At 38.5% G+C, this 22,225-nt stretch overlaps 1 protein-coding gene across 3 annotated transcripts in view; it reads right to left on the minus strand.

Moving 5' to 3' along the window:
- The window catches only part of Nebl (nebulette), a 356,298-nt gene that overhangs the window by 69,283 nt on the left and 264,790 nt on the right, over window positions 1-22,225 (minus strand). Inside the window, exons 10-13 of one of the 3 annotated variants that reach the window (XM_076939538.1) lie at window positions 18,903-19,004; window positions 17,916-18,017; window positions 7,825-7,938; window positions 454-558 (exon numbers count right to left, since the gene is read on the minus strand). The exons of the other annotated variants lie outside the window; for them this stretch is intronic. Coding sequence (XP_076795653.1) covers window positions 454-558; window positions 7,825-7,938; window positions 17,916-18,017; window positions 18,903-19,004 — 423 coding nt within the window. The remainder of the gene's footprint in view (window positions 1-453; window positions 559-7,824; window positions 7,939-17,915; window positions 18,018-18,902; window positions 19,005-22,225) is intronic. 3 annotated transcript variants of the gene reach the window in all.

Consider the following 22,225-nt stretch of genomic DNA (forward strand, 5'->3'; position numbering starts at 1 on the left):
AGAACCCACGCTGGGTATTGCTTTCTTCAGAGGAATATAGCTCTGTCCAGGTTCCAGCAAATTATGTCCAATCCACGTGCTTGCAGGCAACCCTCACTAAACTCAGTGTGTCAAACACATACAAAGACATGAAAGTAAGAGGGGTACCTGTTGCCAAGAAAAAGGGATTGGAGCAGAAGAATGGGGGAGAAGACAGGGTAATATGGAGTGAACGGCCTAAAATATAGTCTAAAAAGGGTGAAGTAAGTTAAGAAAAAGAACTCTTTCATACAGAGACAACAGCTGCCATGGGATTTGCACGAGCAGGTGGCTATTTTCAGTGCGTTAGTTGTTGGAGAACACGGCACACCGGTTCATCTAATGAAGCAGGTAAGACCAGCAGCAAATGGAAACACTGCATCCCAGGGCTCCACACGTCTACTCTACAATGGCCACCAGACAAAACCCACTTACTCCACTGAGCATTTTGCTGGCTTTCAGAGCATGGTCTAAAAACAACAAATTTGGGAGATCTGAAACTGGCTCGTGCATGGTTTGAACATCTTTCTTGTACTTCACCTACAAAAATAACACGAATAAAATACTATATAGTGGAAGAAATCAAGAAGATGTTTCCTCTTCCTGCCTGCCTGCCTGCCTGCCTGCCTTCTTTCTCTCATTCTTTTTTTATTTCACTTTTATCACTTTTACTTTACAGTCCAGCCTTGCACACCTACCGATCCCCCACCCACAGCTCCTTATCCCATTCCTACTCCCCTGTTTCCAAGATGTCGTGTTTGCTTCTGACTCAGTCAGCTGCTTGTTGGGCCTTTTCAGAGGACAGTCATGCTAGACTCCTGTCTGCAAGCACACCATAGCATCAGTAATCATGTCAGGCCTTGGAGCCTCCCCTTGAGATGGATCCCAAAGTGGGCCGGTCACTGGACCACCTTTCCCTCAGTCTCTTCTCCATTTTTATCCCTGCAGTTCTTTTAGACAGGACCAGTTCTGGGTCAGAATTTTTGACTGTGGGATGGCAACCCTATGCCTCCACTTTCTTTTGGGGGGGGGTTGTCAAATACTTTATTTAAATCTAGATATCTAGCCCCAAAGCCCACATCCCTAAATAATGTATCACTGCCTTTTAAACATCATTGATTAATGCATTTAATGTATAATCTTGAATACGTATTTTTATTTTATTATGTATAATCCATTTTTTCTTTTTATTGAATGCTTTATTTATTTACATTTCAAATGTTATCCCCTTTCTTGGTTTTCCCTCTGGAAACCCCCTATCTCACCTTCCCTCTCCCTGCTTCCACGAGTGTCCTGGCCCACACACATACCCACTCCTGCCTCCCGACCCTCACATTCCCCTACACTGGGACATCGAGCCTTCCCAGGACCAAGGGCCTCTCCTCCCATTGATGTCCAACAAGGCCATCCTTTTCTACATATGCGGCTGGAGCCATGTGTAATCTTTGGTTGGTGGTTTAGTCCCTGGGAGCTCTAGAGGGGGGTCTGGTTGGTTGATATTGTTGTTCTTCCTATGGGTTGCAAACCCCTTCAGTCCTTTCTCTAACTCCACCATTGGGGACCCTGTGCTCAGTCCAATGGTTGGCTGAGAGAATCCATCTCTGTATTTGTCAGGCTCTGACAGAGCCTCTCAGGAAACAGCTATGTCAGGTTCCTGTCAGCAAGCACTTCTTGGCATCAGCAATAGTATCTGGGTTTGGTGTCACTATATGGATGGATCTCCAGATGGGGCAGTCTCTGGATGGCCTTTCCTTCAGTCTCTGCGCCACACTTTGTCTCGGTATTTCCTTCCTTGAGTATTTTGTTCCCTCTTCTAAGAAGGAATGAAGCATCTACACTTTGGTCTTCCTTCTTCTTGAGCTACATGTGGTCTGTGAATTGTATCTTGGGTATTTCCAGCTTTTGGGCTAATATCCACATATCAGTGAGTGCATACCATGTGTGTTCTTTTGTGACTGGGTTATCTCCTCAGGATGATATTTTCTAATTTCATCAATTTGCCTAAGAATTTCATTAATTCATTGTTTTTAATAGCTGAGTAATACTCCATTGTGTAAATGTACCACATTTTCTGTATCCATTCCTCTGTTGAAGGACATCTGGGTTCTTTCCAGCTTCTGGCTATTTTAAATAAGGCTGCTATGAACATAGTGGAGCAAGTGTCCTTGTTATATGTTGGAGCATCTTTTGGGTATATGCCCAGAAATGGTATAGCTGGGTCCTCAGGCAGTACTATGTCCAATTTTCTGAGAACCACCAGACTGATTTCCAGAGTGGTTGTACCAGCTTGCAATCCCACAAACAATGGAGGAGTGTTCCTCTTTTTCCACATCCTCACCAGCATCTGCTATCACCTGAGTTTTTGATCTTAGCCATTCTGAGTGGTGTGAGATAGAATCTCAGGGTTGTTTGGATCTGCATTTTCCCAATGACTAACGATGTTAAACCTTTCTTTAAGTGCTTCTCAGCCATTTATTATTTCTCAGTTGAAAATTCTTTGTTTAGCTCTGTACCCCATTTTTAATAGGGTTATTTGGTTCTCTGGAGTCTAACTTCTTGAGTTTTTTATATATATTGGATATTAGCCCTCTATAAGATGTAGGATTGATAAAGATTTTTTCCCAATCTGTTGGTTGCCATTTTGTCCTATTAACAGTGCCCTTTGCCTTACAGAAGCTTTGCAATTTTATGAGGTCCCATTTGTTGATTGTTGACCTTAGAGCATAAGCCATTAGTGTTCTATTCAGGAAAATTTCCCCTATGCCATGTGTTCAAGGCTTTTCCCCATTTTCTTTTCTATTAGTTTCACTGTATCTGGTTTTATGAGGAGGTCCTTGATCATTTGGAGTTGAACTTTGTGCAAGGAGATAAGAATGGATCGATTTGCAGTCTTCTACATACAGACGTCCAGTTGAACCAGCACCATTTGTTGAAAATGCTGTCTTTTTTCCACTGGATGGTTTTAGCTCTTTTGTCAAAGATCAAGTTACCATAAGTGTGTGGGTTCGTTTTTGGGTCTTCAATTATGTTCCATTGATCTACCTGCCTGTCTCTGTACCAATACCATGCAGTTTTTATCACTATTGCTCTGTAGTACAGCTTGAGGTCAGGGATGGTGATTCCCCCAGAAGTTCTTTTATTGTTGAGAATAGTTTTCTCTATCCTGAGTTTTTTGTTGTTGTTGTTGCTGCTGCTGCTGTTGTTATTCTAAATGAATTTGAAAATTGCTCTTTCTAACTCTATGAAGAATCGACTTGGAATTTTGATGGTGATTGCATTGAATCTGTAGATTGCTTTTTGCAAGATGGCCATTTTTACTATATTAATACTGTCAATCCATGAGCATGGGAGATTTTTCTGTGTTCTGATATCTTCTTCAATTTTTTTTCTTCAGAGTCTTGAAGTTCTTGCCATACAGATCTTTCACTTGCTTGGTTATAGAGTCACACCAAGGTATTTTATATTATTTGTGACTATTGTGAAGGGTGTCATTTCCCTAATTTCTTTCTCAGCCTGTTTATCCTTTGGGTAGAGGAAGGTTACTGATTTGTTTGAGTTAATTTTATACCTAGCCACTTACTGAAGTTGTTTATCAGGTTTAGGAGTTCTCTGGTGGAATATTTTGGGTCACTTAAATATACTATCATATCATCTCCAAATAGTGATATTTTTTACTTCTTCCTTTCCAATTTGTATCCCTTTGACCTCGTTTTGTTGTCTAATTGTTTTGGTTAGGGTTTTGAATACTATTGATGCCCTCCCTGTCTTTCTACTGGAGGAGGACTCTATAAGTTTCCTCTCCCTACTGTTGGGCATTTCATCTAAGGTCCCCCTCCCTTTGAGTCCTGAGAGTTTCTCACCTCCCCAGTCTCTGGTACTTTCTAGAGGATTGCCACCCCCCTCAAACTTGCACCCCAGAGTTTGCATATTTCCATCCATTCTGCTGGCCGTCAGGGCTTCTCTGCTGTTTACCCCCTCCCCCACCTAATACTTGATCATGTTTCTCTTTTCCCCTCCCCCTCCCATCTCCCACAGAGGTCCCTCCCTCTCTCTGCCTCCTGTGATTCTTTTCCCTCCCAAGTGGGATTAAAGCATCCTCATTTTGGACCTTCTGCATGTTAACCTTCTTGAGCTCTGTGGACTGTATCTTAGGTATTCTGTACTTTGTCTTTACTTATATCCACTTACTAGTGAGTACCTTGCATGCCCTTTTGGATCTGTGTTACCTCACTTGGGGTGATATTTTCAAGTTTCAGCCATTTACCTGCAAAACTCAAAATGTCCTTGTTCTTAATAGCTGAATAGTATTCCGTTGTGTAAATGGACCACATTATCTATGTCCATTCTTTCATTGTAGGACATCTGGGTTGTTCCTAGCTTCTGCCTATTACAAATAAGGCCACTATCAATATCATAGAACACATGCCCCTGTGGCATGGGTGTGGCATCTTTTGGGTATATGCCCAAGAGTGGTATAGCTGGGTCTTCAGGTAGATCTATTCCCAATTTTTTGAGGAAACTCCAGGGTGAATTTCAGAATGGTTGTACCAGTTTGCAATCCCACCAGCAATGAAGGAGTGTTCCTCTTTCTGCACATCCTCACCGTGTTATCACCTGAGTTTTTGATCATTGCCATTCTGATTGGTGTAAGGTGGAATCTCAGAGTCAGCTAAAGACTTTGAACATTTCTTTAAGTGCTTCTCAGCCATTCGAGATTCCTCTGTTGTGAATTCTCTGTTTAGCTTTGTACATTTTTTAAAATTGGGTTGTTTGTTTTTTTTGGAGGTTAGCTTCTTGCTTCCTTTATCCATTTTGCTTTGTTAGCCCTCTATTGGATGTGGGGTTAGTGAAGATTTTTTTCCCAATCTGTAGGTTGCTGATTTGTCCTATTGACTCTGTCTCTTGTCTTACAGAAGCATTTCAGTTTCCTGAAGTCCCATTTATCAATTGTTGATCCTAGTGCCTGAGCCATTGGAGTTCTTTTTAGGAAATTTCCCTCCATGCCAATGAATTCAAGGTTCTTTCCCACTTTCTCTTCTGTGACAAGAAGAGAAAGGCTCTTTCCCACTTTCACAGTCAGTGTGTCTGTTTTATGTTGAGGTCCTTAATCCACTTGGACTTGAGCTTTGTGCAAAGTGGCAAATATGGATCTATTTTTATTTTACTACATACAGACTGCCAGTTAGACTAGCATCATTTATTGAAGATGTTTTCTTTTCCATTGTTTATTTTTGTCTTCTTTGTCAAAGATCAAGCATCCATAAGTTTGTGGGTTTGTTTCTAGGTCTTCAATTCTAATTCATTGATCGATCTGTCTGTCTCTTTACCAATGCTATGCAGTTTTTATCACTATTGTTGTAATAAAGCTTGAGGTCAGGGATGGTGAGTCCCCCCCAGAAGTTCTTTTCTTGTTAAGAATTGTTTTTGCTAATCTGGATTTTTTTGTTTTCCAGATGAATTTGAGAATTGTTCTTTCCATGTCTGTGAAGAATTGTGTTGGAATTTTGATGGGGATTGCACTGAAGCTGTAGATCGCTTTGTGCAAGATGGCCATTTTTACTCTATTAATTCTGCCAATCCATGAGCATGGGAGATCTCTCCATTCTCTGAAGTCTTCTTCTACTTATTTTTTGAGAAACTTGAAGTTCTTATCATGTAGATCTTTCACTTTTTGGTTAGAGTTACACTAAGATATTGGATATTGTTTGTGACAATTGTGAAGGGTGTTGTTTCTCTAATCTCTTTCTCAGCCCATTTATCATTTGTATAAAAGAAGGCTACTGATTTGTTTGAGTTAATTTTATATCCCACCACTTTACTGAAGTTGTTTAGCAACTGTAGAAGTTCTCTGGTAGAATGTTTTGGGTTGCTTATGAATACTATCATATCATCCGCCCATAGTGATACCTTGACTTCTTCCTTTCCAATTTGCATCCCCTTGATCTCCTTTTGTTGTCTTCTTGCTCTAGCTAGAACTTCAAGCACTATATTAAATAGATACAGGGGGAGTGGGCATCCTTGTCTTGTTTCTGATTTTAGTGGGATTGTTTCAAGTATCTCTTCATTTAATTTGATATTGGCTGTTGGTTTGCTGTATATTGTTTTTATTATGTTTATGTATGGGCCTTGAATTCCTGATCTGTAGAATATGTTTAACATGAAGAGGTGTTGTATTTTGTCAAATGCTTTTTCAGCATCAAATGAGATAGTCATATGATTTTTTTTTCTTTCGATTTGCTTATATAGCGGACTGCATTCATGGTTCATTCTTTTTTCTCCAGCACAAGTGTGGTAGTGACAGGATTTACAAGCAGCCACTAGATGGTGCTGATTCACTACTGAATGAGTCAAATGGTTCCTTACGGACTTGAAAACATTTAAATTTCTTTTACTGTTTATATATTCCAAAACGGTGGTGTTAACACACTTCGGTAATTGTAGTGGAAACTCTACTTTTAGAGAACAAGGAAAGCCTCACTTCATTCTTCCCATGCTGCTGTGGAATTATTTCAGTTTTACGTTGCTGTAATTTAAGCTCTAGCAGCTTTGCATTCTAAAGCCATGTGAATTTTTTTTTCCCCAACTGCTTTGGAATTTAATACTAGTAGTAAGAACAAAATATTAGTATCAAGCTAGTTAAACACTGCCTGTATGCTTTTTAAAAACCTTTATATGTATATGAAGCAATCTTCACAACCACCCTAATTGTTTAAATTTATTCCCATTTGACAGATAAGGAAACCGAGGCACAGAAAGATTGAAGGCATAACAGTAAGTGGCTGGACAGGATCACATCCAGGCAGTCTGATCCTCACTCAGTCTTGAGCATTTGAGGCTCAATTCTAGATTCCTTTAAGATTGGCTCATCTTTACCTCCTTTGTGTCTGCACATTCAAAAATTATCAGCCAGGAAAAGAAAGATTCTGATATCCCCAGAGGTTCTGAAAGACAAACGTGTCCCCTTTACCTTCCAGACACAAACCGAGACTGGTTATTGAGCATCAAGACCTTCTACACGTTAATGAAAGAGAAGTAAAGCCAGTGCCACCCATGGAGACCGAGAGGCTGAGCTGCAGCCTCAGTGGAAGAGCCTTTCCGTGATCCGCAGTTCCTCTGATTGGAAAGGATCTGTACATGTTTTAAATGATCCCAAAAAGAACCGTTTGACATTGTTTCTGGTTTTGGACAATACCTCCCTCTAGTAAAAATTCTAAACTTCATTTATTATTCAATACATCCTTCTTAATTTTAAGAAGATGAAAATAAATCTACAAAGATAGCACTTAATAATAAAAATGAAAATGAAATAATAAAAATGAAAATGAAAATAATAAAAATGAATAAAATAATAAAAATGAAAGAAGTTTGAAACCTTTAGCAGCTCAATTCATGACAATTTCTTTTTGATAAACCCCCATGTATCAGGTAGTACTTTATAATAAACCCAATTTTGTGGGCATAATTATGAGTTAATTGTTGTCCTACCTACTAATTTGCGATAATATATATTTCTTTCCTGAAAAACTCTATAATCTATTTCTACTCTTGATCAGACACAATAATTTTATTCATACCACTGTTCCTACTTATTAACTAATTAGTAATCAGTAACCATTAATAGCAAATTATAATAATATACTTTTCTAGAAAAACAAAGCTTCAGGAAAGTACGCTCCAGTGTTTTCAGCTACAAATTACGTGGAAATTACATGATCTTGATTAAATATCAGTAATTACAACACAGTTAGTTCTAGGAAAACAAGACTATAAAGATATTGAAAGTAATTTCTGTAGATTACGACTTACATCACTTGCCAGGACAGTAGCAAGCTGGTGCTGCCTAAAAGATGCACTTCCCAGAGGGTTGTAATGGTGGCTTTTTTCCTTCATTTCATTATCAAATTTTTCTTTATATTTAACCTATCATAAAGAAAAAGAACAAACTAAATGAAATCACATATTTTGGTGGAAAAGTAACAAATTAGTTTTTTGAAGAGAGCAAATGGAAGCTACCTTTCACATGAATCACTGCAGAATTTCTGCAGAATTTCAATTTCTGATAGCCGTCCCTTTCCATAAAGCTTAATAAGGCGTTTAAAACTTTTAATATGCTACTTGAATATTGGTCATGAATGTCATTCAGCATGAGCTCAAGCTCTCCGCTCATGAGGATTATGCATTTATAATATAAAAATCTTTACAGGTCAGTTTCCATTTCTGTACCCCTGTAACCCCGGATCAGTCAGAATTGAGAGCACACACTTCGTAATTCTTAAGGTCTGACTCACTTACAAAGTATGTCCTTAGAGCCAGAAATTGAAGGATTTTTTCTACGAAAATTATCCCAAATACAGATATCCACATTAAATTTGTTCAAAGATTTCTTTTTTAACCGTATTATTGGCAACATCCATATCTCAATTGCTCAAAGTCTAATTTTCAGAGAATATATTTTTCTACAATGTTCTACATCTGCTTTTTGGCATTTTTAGTTTTGTTTCTGTTTTTAATTTTGATTTTGTTTTTTGTCTTGCTTTAACTCCTCAATGTATCCAACAAAAAAATGTATATTCAATATTCAGTCTAAAGCTTTTCTTTCTTTAGTCATAGAAAAAAATGAGAGGACTGTCAACTTAGAGTTATTCATTCATGGTTAAAAATATATATACATATATATATACACATATATATCTATATATGTATATATATACATATATATACATATGTATATATACATATGTATATATATATACATATATATACATATGTATATATACATATATATGTGTATATATATATATATGTTATATCTTATAGAATGGAATGTAAAGACAAATTCTCTCCCTTAGTAGATAAATGAGTAACACCCCAGCTACTCGCGTCCCACATCCCTTGATGCACACTAACAGAAAAGGATGCACATATCCTAAAAGCAAAAACAGACTGTCTTGGTCTTTTGTACTACCTCTACAATCTTACAGTATTGTACAATATCATAAAAATTATTTTTATTTTTTTATAATATTCTCATAAAGCACATTTATCCACATGTCTTAAGCTCTGCCTTACTGAGGTCCTTATTAAACAGAATTTGAAAATGGCCCTGCCTGGGGTGATGGTTTTCTTCAGGGGTACTTGCCAGGTGTCTTGAGGGCATGCTAGTGAAGCTTTGGTGGGAAAACAGCATTGAAGAACTATCTTCTGTGTGCTCTACTTGAAAATAATTTTCTGATATTTGTGCTGCCTGACACATTTATTTTAAATAATTGATTAAGCACTTCTAAAATGAGAAGGTGATTTTATTACTTTGCATCCTGGAATCAGAGAAGAGAGCTAAAATAGGAAATGTTTAGATTGCCTTCACTACTTCCATCAGCCTCACTTAAGGAGCCTTTCCATTCAGCCCTGTTCACACATCCAAGTTCATGCGCATATCCATGTTCCCCTGTCCAACCTGAGCTTCCTTCTACTCGGTCGCTTTGCAGGAACTGCTCTTGAGCATTAGCTGTGCAACTCTAAGCAGCTGACGGGCTGTACCATGCTGACTGGCACCAAGTTTCAATCAATTAACCCATCCTCTAACCTCAGCCATGTATGTCTCAGTTACATAAGAAAGAAAGTAGGTTCTTCAACTTTTGCCCCCAGAGAGCCTGTTTGACTTTCCTCTGTTACTCTGAGGATTACACCAACAACCAAAGCAAGGAGGGGGAGAAAGAGTTTACTTTTGGCTCACAGTTTCAAGTAACAGTCCACAGAGGCAGTGCTAGAGACAGCTACTCAGGTCTCATCCAAGGGACACCAGCAGAAAGGAAGGGATAAAGCTTGCCGCTTAATTTGCTTTCTTCATTTTATACAGTCCTGGAGCCTCTGCCTGTGGTCTCAAGCTACAATCATGATTGGTCTCTCCAACATCAAGTAACAAAACCAAAAAGTCTCCCACAGGCATGCCCAGGGACTCATCTCCCAGGTAATTCTAGACCCTATCAAATTGAGAATTAACCATAACCACCACAGCACACTTCCAACTGTTTTGCAACAACGATGTGTAGGTTGGTATGAGGACAAAGCTGGTGGCTTATCTGTTATCAAACCCAGCATTTCCTCTTCCAAGAACATGCTTATTTCTGAGAAATAATTATTGATCTCTTGCCCACAAGATTCCAATAGTTATATTGAATGTAATAATAAGAAAAGTGCTGTAAGCTTCTTATTATTAATAATTAATAATTATAATTAATAATTAATAATTAATAATAAGAAAAGCGCTAAACTTCTGTTGTCTAAGTGATGTGATCTCAAAAGATATGCAGGAAACCAAACATAAGAGTTTCCATTGATAATTAACTTACACAAAATAACTGCATTATATAAAAAGACATTAACCAAACACTGACATAAAACTGGATCTTGCCTCATGCCTTCTCCAAGAGCTGCACACACATGAATAAAGAGAATCAAATGGCTGATACAGGTCATATCTCTCACCTTCCAACTGTCTCCCTCACTAACGGAACAGACATGTTCAACATTCTGCTCCATTTTCAATCCACAGTTCACAACCCCACTGTCTGCTTCCCTATTCACACCCACATCTCCCACGAGATCCCTGTGAAGCCTTAGACGTCTTTGCTTACCCAAGCATGGAGCAAAGCTTATACCTGCCAGTTATAAGATCATCGGAGAAAGGGAGAGAGAAGTGATAATGTTGAGATAAAAATGTGACTCCTTATACCCAGATCCATTATTTCAGAAATAAGTGAAGTTCTATAAGTAAGTCATAATGTTACTTTATTTACATTATGAACAGCACACATAGAGCTCTGACACCCATCACTTTCTAATAAATATATAGAAAAATTATATAAAATCAAACTCCCAACTATTTTCTAAAGAATTTTAACTATAACTAGACTTTAGGGAGTCCCCACTGTGTCCATGGAGACAGAATTTAAATTAATTCTCTAAGTGCCTCTAGACAGAGCAATGCAACCAGGAAGTGAGACTTCTAAACACAGGAGTTTTCAGCACTCAGGTGTCTGGCTCCCCTACAATACCACTTATGCTTCAGCTCCCCTAAAGCCAGCAAGAAGAATGATTCTTTTGGCATAGCTATAAAAATCAAATGTTAGGAAAAAATGGACAATTTGTGGAGTGGACCTTAATTATTACTGAAAACAATATACCAAGTATCTAAAAATACTCATTCTTTCTGATCTTTGCTAAAATTAAATTATAGGTGAGCAAAGAAAATAATACAGTTTTATATAGAACTCGTCACAAAAACAACCAGAATTTAAGCTGGATTTTACATAGAATGTTACCTGTGTACTTCTTTATTCTCCCTCCCTCCCTTCACTCTCCCTGTAGGCCGCCAACCGCAGAGTTGACGCGGCTGACTAAAATAACGCTGCGCTTGCGAGAACTCTGAGGCGGCAATCCAAGATGGCGCCTGCCTAGGCTCTGGTAGGAACTACCAGAGGCCTGCGCATTCACAGTTCAATTTGGCTCCAGCCCCTCCCGAACGGGGCATGCAAATGAGGTACCACTAGGGTACCATGAACCTGACCACTCCCTCCCGGGCAGGGCATGCTAATGAGCATGCTAATGAGGCATTGCAAATTGACCAATCGGACACCTCCATGCACTTTGCCACGCCCAGGGCTGGGGGTATATAAGCAGCCCGTTCTGGGCATTTGAAGCAGTCTCTCCCAGAAATCTAAAAGAGCGCTTCCAATAAAGGCTGTTGAGAAGGATCTTCCTTGCTGGACAAGTGGGGTGCGACACCTCCCTTCCTTTCTTCCTACCTTCCTTACTTACTTTCTTATTACATTTTGCTTTCCTTTTTATTTGGGTCTGGGAACTAAAACCAGAGGCTTACATGCCCTTATTTTCTTTACAAGATAATATCATCCTGACTTTGTATCAAATGTTAAGAATCCAAAGAAATTTTGATTAAGACATCCACATATTTATCAACAACCTATTATTTTATTTTATTTTATTTTATTTTATTTTATTTTATAACCCTAATAGCCCTGGACTGTGGGACTTGCCATACGGTAAGTCACTCAAGTCAATTTTTAAAACATACACCCCCCACATCACGAATTATACAGAAGTGAACAGAGAGATCCATTCACATTGGCAACTTGAAATATGACATTTAAGCTTATGCTTGGCAGTGTCAGAAGATTGGCAGAGTGTATGCTTGCCAGGAAGGGAGAATGGGAGCATCTCCAAGCCAATTAATACCTTCTTCAGTTCAAGGACACTATTTATTACTAAATTTTTACAGCAATCCACATTGGATCTCTTAAGTTTTAAACTCATTCTTATTAGTACAACAAATATGATTCTGTAATAAATACTGTTTATTATATTATAATATTTCTCTTGTTATAAAACTAGACAAAAGATTTAATTCTTTCATCCTGCATACTAAATTTTCACAGCAATCCATACTAGATCTCTTAAGTTTTAAATCCATTATCAGTATAACAAATACGATTCTGTAATAAATACTGATTATTATATTATAATGTTTCTCTGTTGTTATAAAACTAGACCAAAGATTTAAGCCTTTCATCCTGTAGACAATTTCCAAATATTAAATTCAGGTGATATAAGAACATAGTAACAAATTATCCTCATTTAGAACTTTTAAGTTAATGGTTTTGACAGTCTATTTACATTTGAGATGCACATAAACTAGTATCTTGGTCTTGGCACATGAAATTTTACTTTATTAATTTTTAAAAACAACAACATAATAATATGTATCTTCACAATTTTTAAAAAGAAAGTTGGGGCTGAAGAGATGGCTCAGTTTAAGAGCAAGTACTACTCTTACCAAGGAATAAAGTTTGGTTCCCAGCAACTATGTTAGATGACTTACAAATACCTCAAACTCTACTTACAGGTCTGGTCTCCTCTAGCACCTGCACTCACATGCATCAGTACACATGCACACACATGGGCATGCACACACATGTAAATATAGATCTTAAAAAATAAAATTTAAAAAGGAAAGGTTATATCCATAGGATCTAAACAATTGTTCCATTTTGTATAAGAATAGTTTGGTTCCTGTTTCTGTTGCCTGGCCTGAGTAAACTCCCACAGAGCTCAGCATACAGGCAAAATGTCTCTCTCCCACTCATAGTCTGCTGTCTGCCACTCCCCAGCATGCATGCCTGGCCACTACACAGCAGCACACTGCCTTGCCTCTGCCTTCTCTCACACACCCACCTCTTTTCCCTGCTTACTGAATTCCTAAATCATTTCCAACCAATGTATGCCTTTGTCATTGGCTTAGGAGCCAGATGGTGTATGACCTTCCAAGTTACTGATGACATCAAGAAACTACATTCTGGCCTTTGTTTCAAGTTGATGCACTGAGAACACACATTAAACAAGCCATTCTAGGACTCCTGTTCACTCCTATGCCCACCTTTCCACTTTTAGAAACCTATAGACTATAAGACCAATGGAAAAGTAAAGCTGATGGGTACAGAGAACTTGCAGACTGCAACCTGTTTAAGTGTCTAATCAGTTGGTAGATATGCAATTTGAGATTGAAAAAATATATTTCTAAAAGCCTAAGGAGGAATCAAATGGTAGGACTCTTGAGAACTGAATTAGAAATGTGAAAATAAATACTCAGATTGATGTTTTCTTTTAAGGACTCACAGGGAGGATTGGATGGAGTGAAGTTAAGCTTGAGTCAAAGAGTGAACGTTCCTGCCCTTGCTCCGCCCTGCATGTAAATACGTCTAAAAGAAAAGTAAATGGGAAAGTGTTCCAAGTATCTATTCAAAATGATTCTTATGGAATCGCGTGATTTGTAGGCCAGGTAGCAATTTTAACAGCACGCTCATGTGACAACTCTACCAAGCAGCCACATCTGCTGTCAGATCAACTTTACAGAAATAGAGAAGCTAAGCACTATGTCCAAGATAACTTGACAAACAAGCAACAGCACCAGTAGCGTATCCCAAGAGTCTCGCTCCACAGTCAAGTTTTCTAGGCACTGAAAGGGACCACACTGCTTCTGTACAATCTGCTCTGCGGCTGATGGGAAATTGCCATGCACTGCAAAGAATGGGAGCATAACAAGTCAGGGAGGGAACTGGTGAAATGGCTCAGTAGAGTAAGGGTGTTGGCTGCCAAGATATAATGGAGTTTAATCCCTAGGATCCACATTATGGAATTTATTCTCTAACCTCTACTTGTGCTCCGTGGCACCCACCCAGGTACACTCCAAACCCAAAGCAAGTCTAAGCTCTCTTGCCTTCTTAACAGGCATTATTAAGGATGCCCAGGGCTTCAACAGCTATTTTAGGTCTCTCCTGAGAGTATTTTCCAAGCATATTCTCAGTCCTGTACGCCTTAGACGCCTTCCAAGACACAGAGTCGTTTTCTAAGTGAAAGTGCCTGGCAAACCATAAAACAATTAGCACAAGTCGCAGTTGCATTCCTGCATCTCCCCTACACATCCCTTCCCTCTTCCACTACAGCTCGGGAGATGTCTGACGGGTAGATCATTTCCCGTGTGAGTCTTGCAACCACTCCCTGCTGGCCCATGGAACTTTCATCTCTGACAGAGGCCAACCTTTCCTGCAGTGCTGACATCTTAATCTGCCAAGAATAATGTCTACATAAGCCATCCCACATCAAAATTTTTCTGTGATGACTTATTTCTCACCTGTAAGGAGAAGTTTAATTGAGTGCCCACAGCTGAAATGGTGATAATTTGTTCTTTTTAAAGAAACACACATACCCTGTAGTTACATATGGGAACACTCTCTCTTTTTACCACTTGGATGATAGAGCACATCATTCCTGTAGCAGTTGGGTTGGGAGTCATTGGTCAAGAGCTGCAGAGTTTAGCTTACAGGACGAAGAGTTGGGTGGATGGTGATGGTGGTAGTACATTATGACTTCATTCAATGCCATTAAACTTCAAATCATTAAGATAGCATATTGAATGGTTGCTGTTGAAAACACCAAGATCAAAAGTAACTTCGGGAGGAAAGGGTTTATTATATCTAACGGCTCCCGAATGCCCATCACTGAGGGAAGTGAGGGCATGAACTGAGGTAGATAGATAGATGATGAACGATGAAGAGATGCTATGCTTCTGGCTTGCTCCACTGCCTTTCCTATACAGCCCAGAGCCACCTGCCCAGGGGCAGTGCCACCCACAGAGGACTGGGTCCTCCTACATCAAGCAGCAATCAGGAAGACGCCCCCACAGACATGCTTACTGGCCAATCAGATAGAGGCATGTCCTCAGTTGAGAGTCTCTCTTTCCAGGTATGTCTGGATTGGTGCCAACTTGCAAAAGTATATTAATATAAGAAATACAACATCATGATTAATGATTAATTTATTATATAAAAGGAACACATTATTTTCATTCTGCTTTCTAAATAATGCCATATAGTCAAAATTAATACAACACTGACCCTTTGCTTATTAAAAATCCCCCTAAATTCCTTTTTATGGCCATAACTGATACCCCTTGGCTCAGAGGCACCACTCGTGTCCTCAGTCACCTTCCTGCCTTTATTTGGGGCTTTCTTCTTGAGCAGACTTCTCTCGCGCTAAACCAAGCCCAACTCAAAACTACCGCCTACACAAAACCTTTCTAACGGCATGTCCTTCTCCCCCTCACAAGCAAGAAACAGAATGCTTATGGGTACGAGTGACATTTCCCTTAAATTCTGTTGGCATTTCTTTCTACTAATAAATTTGGGCATCTTCTCACATGATTATTGGCCATTTATATTTCCTCTCTGTAGAATCATACTCACCTCATTTATATTTTTATGCTTTGATGTTAGACATTTTTGTTTCCACATTAAAGAATATAGGAGGTGCTAGGGAGCAATCTCAGCAGTGAAGGGTGCTTCTTGCTCTTGCAGGGGACCGAGGCTTGACTCCTCATACCTACATGGTAGATCATAACCACCTATGACTCCTGTCACATGTCATCTACTATCATCTTGTGACCTTCATGGGCTTCTTTATACACAGGTGCACACTTGGGCACCCATATATACATACTCAGTAAAAATAACTTTTTAAAAAAAGATCTCATGACAAAAATATTTATTATCATATATAATATATATATATATGTATCATATTTTCCAAATAGTTTGAAATAACTGCTCCTCTTTTTACTATCCAAAAAGGTATTTTCATTTTTTTTCTCTGAACAAATTGCAAAATTGTTTGATTTATTTGGTTATTTAATTTGATCCTTATTTTTGAACAAAAAGACTTTGGATTTGTAATGGAATTACATAGAGCCTTTAAAATTAAATTTGGAAGAAATGGCATCATGGTGATATTGAATACCAAGAATCTCAAACCACATGTCCCAGTATGTCTTTCCAGACTTAGGATTTATCTTATATTCTTCAGTTATATTTTAGACTTTTATCTATTTTGAAATAGATTATTTTCCAAAATTAAAAACTATAAATATATTTTTAAAACATCAGATTGTTGACATCATTGTTGACTCTAACACCTTTATCCCTGATTAAACTCTCATGTTTATTTACTGACTTACCTGGGGTTTTTGAGACAGGGTCTCAGTATGTAGCCTAGGCTGGTCTTCAATTCACACTCCTCCTGCCTCAGCCTCTCCAGTGTTGAAATGAAAGCATGAGTCACAAAATGCAGCAGTGATTTTAATGTTTGTATAACCATCATGTTTTACTATCCGTGAGAACCTCTGGACCTCTGGTCTTGTTAAAATACAAACCCTTGTGTGCCATATAGCGACTACTGAATTTTCTTTTTAATATTTTCATTATTTTGCTCATGTCTGTTGGGTTTCTGGATGGCATTGGTTTATTTGGTTTGAGTTTGGTTTTGCTTAAAGAATGAGGTCTCCTTCTACAGTACAAGCTGACCCCAAACCTTCTGGATCAGCCTCAGGAAAATAACATCACACTTGGCTTGCATTCATATTATTAATCTACCTGAGATTCACTTTTGTATAGGGTTAAAGATACTGAAATAGTCTTCTTTTATCACAATAGGTAGCAATTTACTAACTGGCTTATCTTTCCTCCACTGACTTGAATCAATACTTTTGCCATATGTTAAATTCTTAGACTTACTAGAATCTATTTCAGGAATGCCTATTCTAGCCTATTGAGTATTTTACCTGTCAATATAAACTGACTTATTCAAATGGTTTTCTAGTGTTACCCTGTCACTGACCTGCAGACTCACACTGTTAAAAGCTCTTCAGGCAACTCCTGTCCACAGAAACTTTGAAATTATTTCAGTCAAATTCTTAAAAAAAAATCTTTCGGAATCTCACTGAAATTGGATGGCATTTATATGATAATTCTGGATAATTGAAATTTTAACCTGCTAAACTCTCAAGCCATTTTTGCCTTCCAGGTTTGTAGATTCTTTAGGTCTTATATCCTGAAATCAGACTTCAAGGTTTTCTGCACTTTATCTTTCCTGTTATATTGTCTAATTAAGAAAAAAATGTTTTTAAATTGAGAAAATATTTTTTATTACTAAGTTCAAATTGTATGTTTTTTTTTAATTTTGTGTATACATGTATAAAAATATGACCTTTAGTATTGGCTATTGCTGATCTCTGGAAATACAACATGGCCAAACTCACTGAAACAGGTTCAGCTGTGAGCCTGGAAAGAAGTCTGCACTTTGATCTAAGAATCGGACTTTTTTTCTCTGCTGAAATTTGCAATTATTGGAACACTAGCTGAAGTAGCTTCAGAAACATTACCTCGGTTTATTCTTGCAATTAAAGATATTATCTAAGTTGAAATATTTTCTATGCTCCTTGAAATAAAACCTATGAATAAAGCCATTGAAGGATTTTCATGCTCAAGACTTACCTGACTAGAAAGTTTAGAAGCTTCCATGGCTTGTTCAAAATCTGGTCTTCCAATTACAGAAGGTTCTTTATTCACTGCGCCTTGCCCTTTCTTGTATTCTGCCTAAAGTGAATAATGAGAAAATTTTAATATTTCTACTTTACATTAAATTAGCATTAATCAAAATACAATATAATAGTCCCTTAGGTCATTAAAAATACTTTACATACCAAATACTAAAATAGTGACTGCTAAAGCAGAAATTTATTTTTAGTAAAAAAAAAAATTATTTATTTTAACCTAAGTAGCCAGTCATCATCATCTTTATATTTATCTCTAAAGATTCTAAGAGCTTTTTCTGTAAAGTTAAGAGTCTACATTCTTTACACAGATAACATTTATCATTTTGTCCATGAAAACGGGCACTTGGTTACCAAGCAGTTGAATTAGTTTCCTTATTGATTTTAAAGGGGCATGGACTTATGTTTTTCCAATAGTTAACTTTGACTAGGTTGTTTGGGGTACTCAAGCAAAATGGCATTAACCTGGGAAAGTATCCTAGAGAAGACAAGTCACAGCCATGGCATGCAGGCCGTGTGCAGAAGTAAGTGCTGGTGGAAAGGAATCGGCAAATCACCAGCAACAGATGGGAAGAGGCCAAGCGGAGCTCCCTGGATGGGAGTAAGCTGAGACATTAATCAGGATCAGAAGACTGACAAGTCTGGCTTCCAAGCTGAGACATCTGAGTGCGATCATATACCCAATAGTGTGTTTTCCTCTAAAAATACGCTAATAATAGATACAGTTGGGCTGAACATGGGCAATTCATGCACATCCCCAATCATTTGCATATTCAAATGGGTAACTCAGGACAAAATTGAGATGTCATTAATTCAAATGAATTGATTATGTCAATTAAATTAGCCTTCCAACTAACAATGCTGTGCTCCATCTCCCTCCAAAATAAAGAGAAATCAGATTTGCACAAGATTAAGAGAGAGAGATTACATTGCTTATGATCTTGGAGATCTGAGTTGCCTTCTTGATATCCGGTCTGTCCAGCTCTGCGGTATACATGTGGGTGCCTTGCACATCTTTTCTGTAAGAAATCTGATGAAAGAGACAGTTTCAATTGGAAAAAAAAACTATATCTTGGTCATTTCATTTAGCTACCTCACTTCTATACAATCATTTACCCTTGCCATGCTCGCTTTGAGAACACACTGAACTTAAGTTACTTTCTTCATGTCTTTTGTGCAGATCATTCATTTCCTCTGATATATTAACTCTCTTTATATCATCCCATGTCCATCAATGTGTCTAAAATAGATATATACTAGTGAATAGAAGAACAAAATGGGGAGGAATCAATCTAAAAGGATTTTTCTGTATAGCACTCTGAGTAATTTTTGTGCTTAACTGTGTGTGCTTATACTCAGCCAATATCCATCCATCCATCCATCCATCCATCCATCCATCCATCCATCCAGGGAATGCAGAACAACAGTTCCCGACACACAACAGGATATTATTGCTCCCCTGGGGATGACAGATGGTGAAGCTAGGTAACCCTATTCTCTACCCTGGCAGCTACTCCTTCCTTGTCCTTCCCAACAGAATGCCTCAGATGTCCGAGCCTAGGGGATACTTATCTCCTAATAGATTAAGTCATTATTAATGGTTTAATTCTACCAAAGGAAAACTATATTAAAGACTCATATCCCTCTGAATATACATAGTGCTAGAATACAGACATAGGAACCACGGGACACCTGCACAAAGAACAGGACATATTCCTAATGTTGCCAGCAAAATTTCAGCAATGGCACCATGTGGCCTATTCATTAAAATTTTACATCTCTGGGCTGCACTTAGTCTTCTGTTGCAGAATCTTGGTAAGTGGGCCCTAAGAATCTGATTCTAATGAACCCCTAACTGATCACTATGACCCAGGATTGGTAGCATGGACCTACTTGGTTTTTTCCTTTCACTTTTCTGAGTTTAAAAAAGTCCCCACTGCTCTTCCCACTTCAATGGCAATAAGCACGAGTAAACACGCTCGGACATTAATACTTCAGTGGGTTTCCAGTGCACTGCGTGGCTTCATTTCAGTGAAATGCGATGCTTCCGCTTAATCGTTCATGAGCTTGCAATAGCCTTCACACCATGACTATTTTTAAAAACTACATTTACTGTCATGAACCTGCCTGACAAATGAAGACAGCTTCAATACAACTAGTACAATTTCATCGAGAACATCTGTTTTCTTTGGCGCTTAGATTTTCATAAGCTTTGCCTTCACCAGTAATTCTAGGTAGGTTTTGCACATACAGGTAGTAAAAGAAATATTAAAATTAACTGAAAACGGAGCCATTTTGTGAGGTAGATTTTAAACGATCAGGACTCTTTAAACAGGCTGATTTCATTGGCTACAAAGAGCAATGCACTCATCTACAAATGACAGCAACTCAGCTCCTGTCTACACTGGGTTAAACACAAGCTGCGTAAACAAAACCCAGTCCTCAGGTGAAAACAAACCAAATTATTTTCCACCTCCAAGACTAACTGCCTCTAAGTTAGTACATCCATGTGAGAGCCACCAGGGGGGAAATGGCTTTTTGTCTAGAGAAGAATGGGGGGAAAGATGGAAACCCACACTTTTTGAAAAGAACTGCAACCTTTCAGAAACCTCAGCTTTACATGGGTTACCTAATTATATGCTGTTCCGCCTAATGACTGCGTGGTGTGAGGTGAACAGCACAAAGGCGGCAGGAGCGGGATTCTGAATAGGGCCCCATCATCCATGTAAATTGCAAATTAGAGGCCAGCATATGTGACTCAAAACAAATATTAAGATTGACATGAGCTGCACATTCAAACATGAGGACACCACAGAGCCACACAGGGAAAAAGCACAGGATCCGGCTCACCATCTTCTGGGGCAGCACTGATGGGAAAATGTCACAAGAAAGGGAGGCTTGCCATCCACGACACTCTCAGGTAGCAAGCTCTCCCTCACACCCTCTGTTAGGACAACTGACCCTATATAGGATGGCAGCATGACCTCCTGCATGTATTACGTGTGTGTGTGTGTGTGTATGTGTGTGTGTGTGTGTGTGTGTGTAGGTGTAAGTGGATACGGAGGTCAAAGCACCTCAGGTGCTAGTTCTCCCTTTTATTCTAGACAGTTTTTCTCATTGGCATGAAACTTTACCACATGGGCCAGACTACCTGGCCTGGTGAGCCTCTAAGGATCTGTCTGTTTCTATCTCCCACCTTGCTACTGCTAGGATTACAGATGTGCGTTGTTATGCTGGCTTTATATATGAGTTCTGAGTATCCAAATACTGGTCTTCATCACTGGGAGACAAGTGCTTTCCTGATTGCATCTTGGCCCCAGCCACCTGGTATTTGTCATTTGGGAACTGCTTCCTATTCACTAATAAGTTGTCTTCAGTAATACAGTAGAACCTTCCTATATCCAGACTAGCCAGTCAAGTAGGAAGCCCATTTAGAAATCATGATTAGGGCCTAACCAGGACTAGAGGCAACCAAAGGCCCTGAAGAATAGGGATAAAATGCCACCTTTCTTCCCTCTAAGATCTGCTGTTATAAACATAGCTTCAGGTGGAGACGACAGTTGATTTTGATTCCTCACAAACACCATCAGTCAGAATTGACACTGGACAGAACTGAACAGAGCCAAACTATGGGGCCAAAGAGAGCTTCTTGTGAGAACATGATGGGATTTGTATCCAGCATGCCTGAAGGAAGCTTGAGCTTTCTATTAATAGCTGGGCCTCCAACTATAATTACAACCATGTATTTTGTACCTTGGATTCAGCTGTAGATTAAGAACATTTGCAAAACACAAACTGTGTTGATATCCCCTGATATCACCATTAACCTAACCACCATTAACCTAACACTTAAACACTGCATTAGGTACCCTAAATAATCTAAAGGTGGCTTAAAATATGGACCAGATATGCAAAGCACATGATCAGATAATAGTTAATAATACCTAATAATATATGTTTAATATAAACTTAATAATATATGAGTGTATATAATATATATGCCTGTATAATATATAATGTATATGATCATATAATAATATATGCTCATACATATAACATATGAGAATCCATGGGTTTCTATATGTACAAAATTCCTAAGTCCACTCCCCCATGGATACCAATGTGAGACTGTATATAAACCAATAAACTCTCCATTTTTATTTGAGGTACAGGGAGATGGATTCCCATCCCTACCTAACTCTTGCAACATCCATTCACAGTTTCCTGCAGAGTCAAATCTGTCCTTTATGA

This window comes from Arvicanthis niloticus, chromosome 8 (assembly GCF_011762505.2).
Source record: "Arvicanthis niloticus isolate mArvNil1 chromosome 8, mArvNil1.pat.X, whole genome shotgun sequence".
NCBI classification, from domain to species: Eukaryota; Metazoa; Chordata; class Mammalia; order Rodentia; family Muridae; genus Arvicanthis; species Arvicanthis niloticus.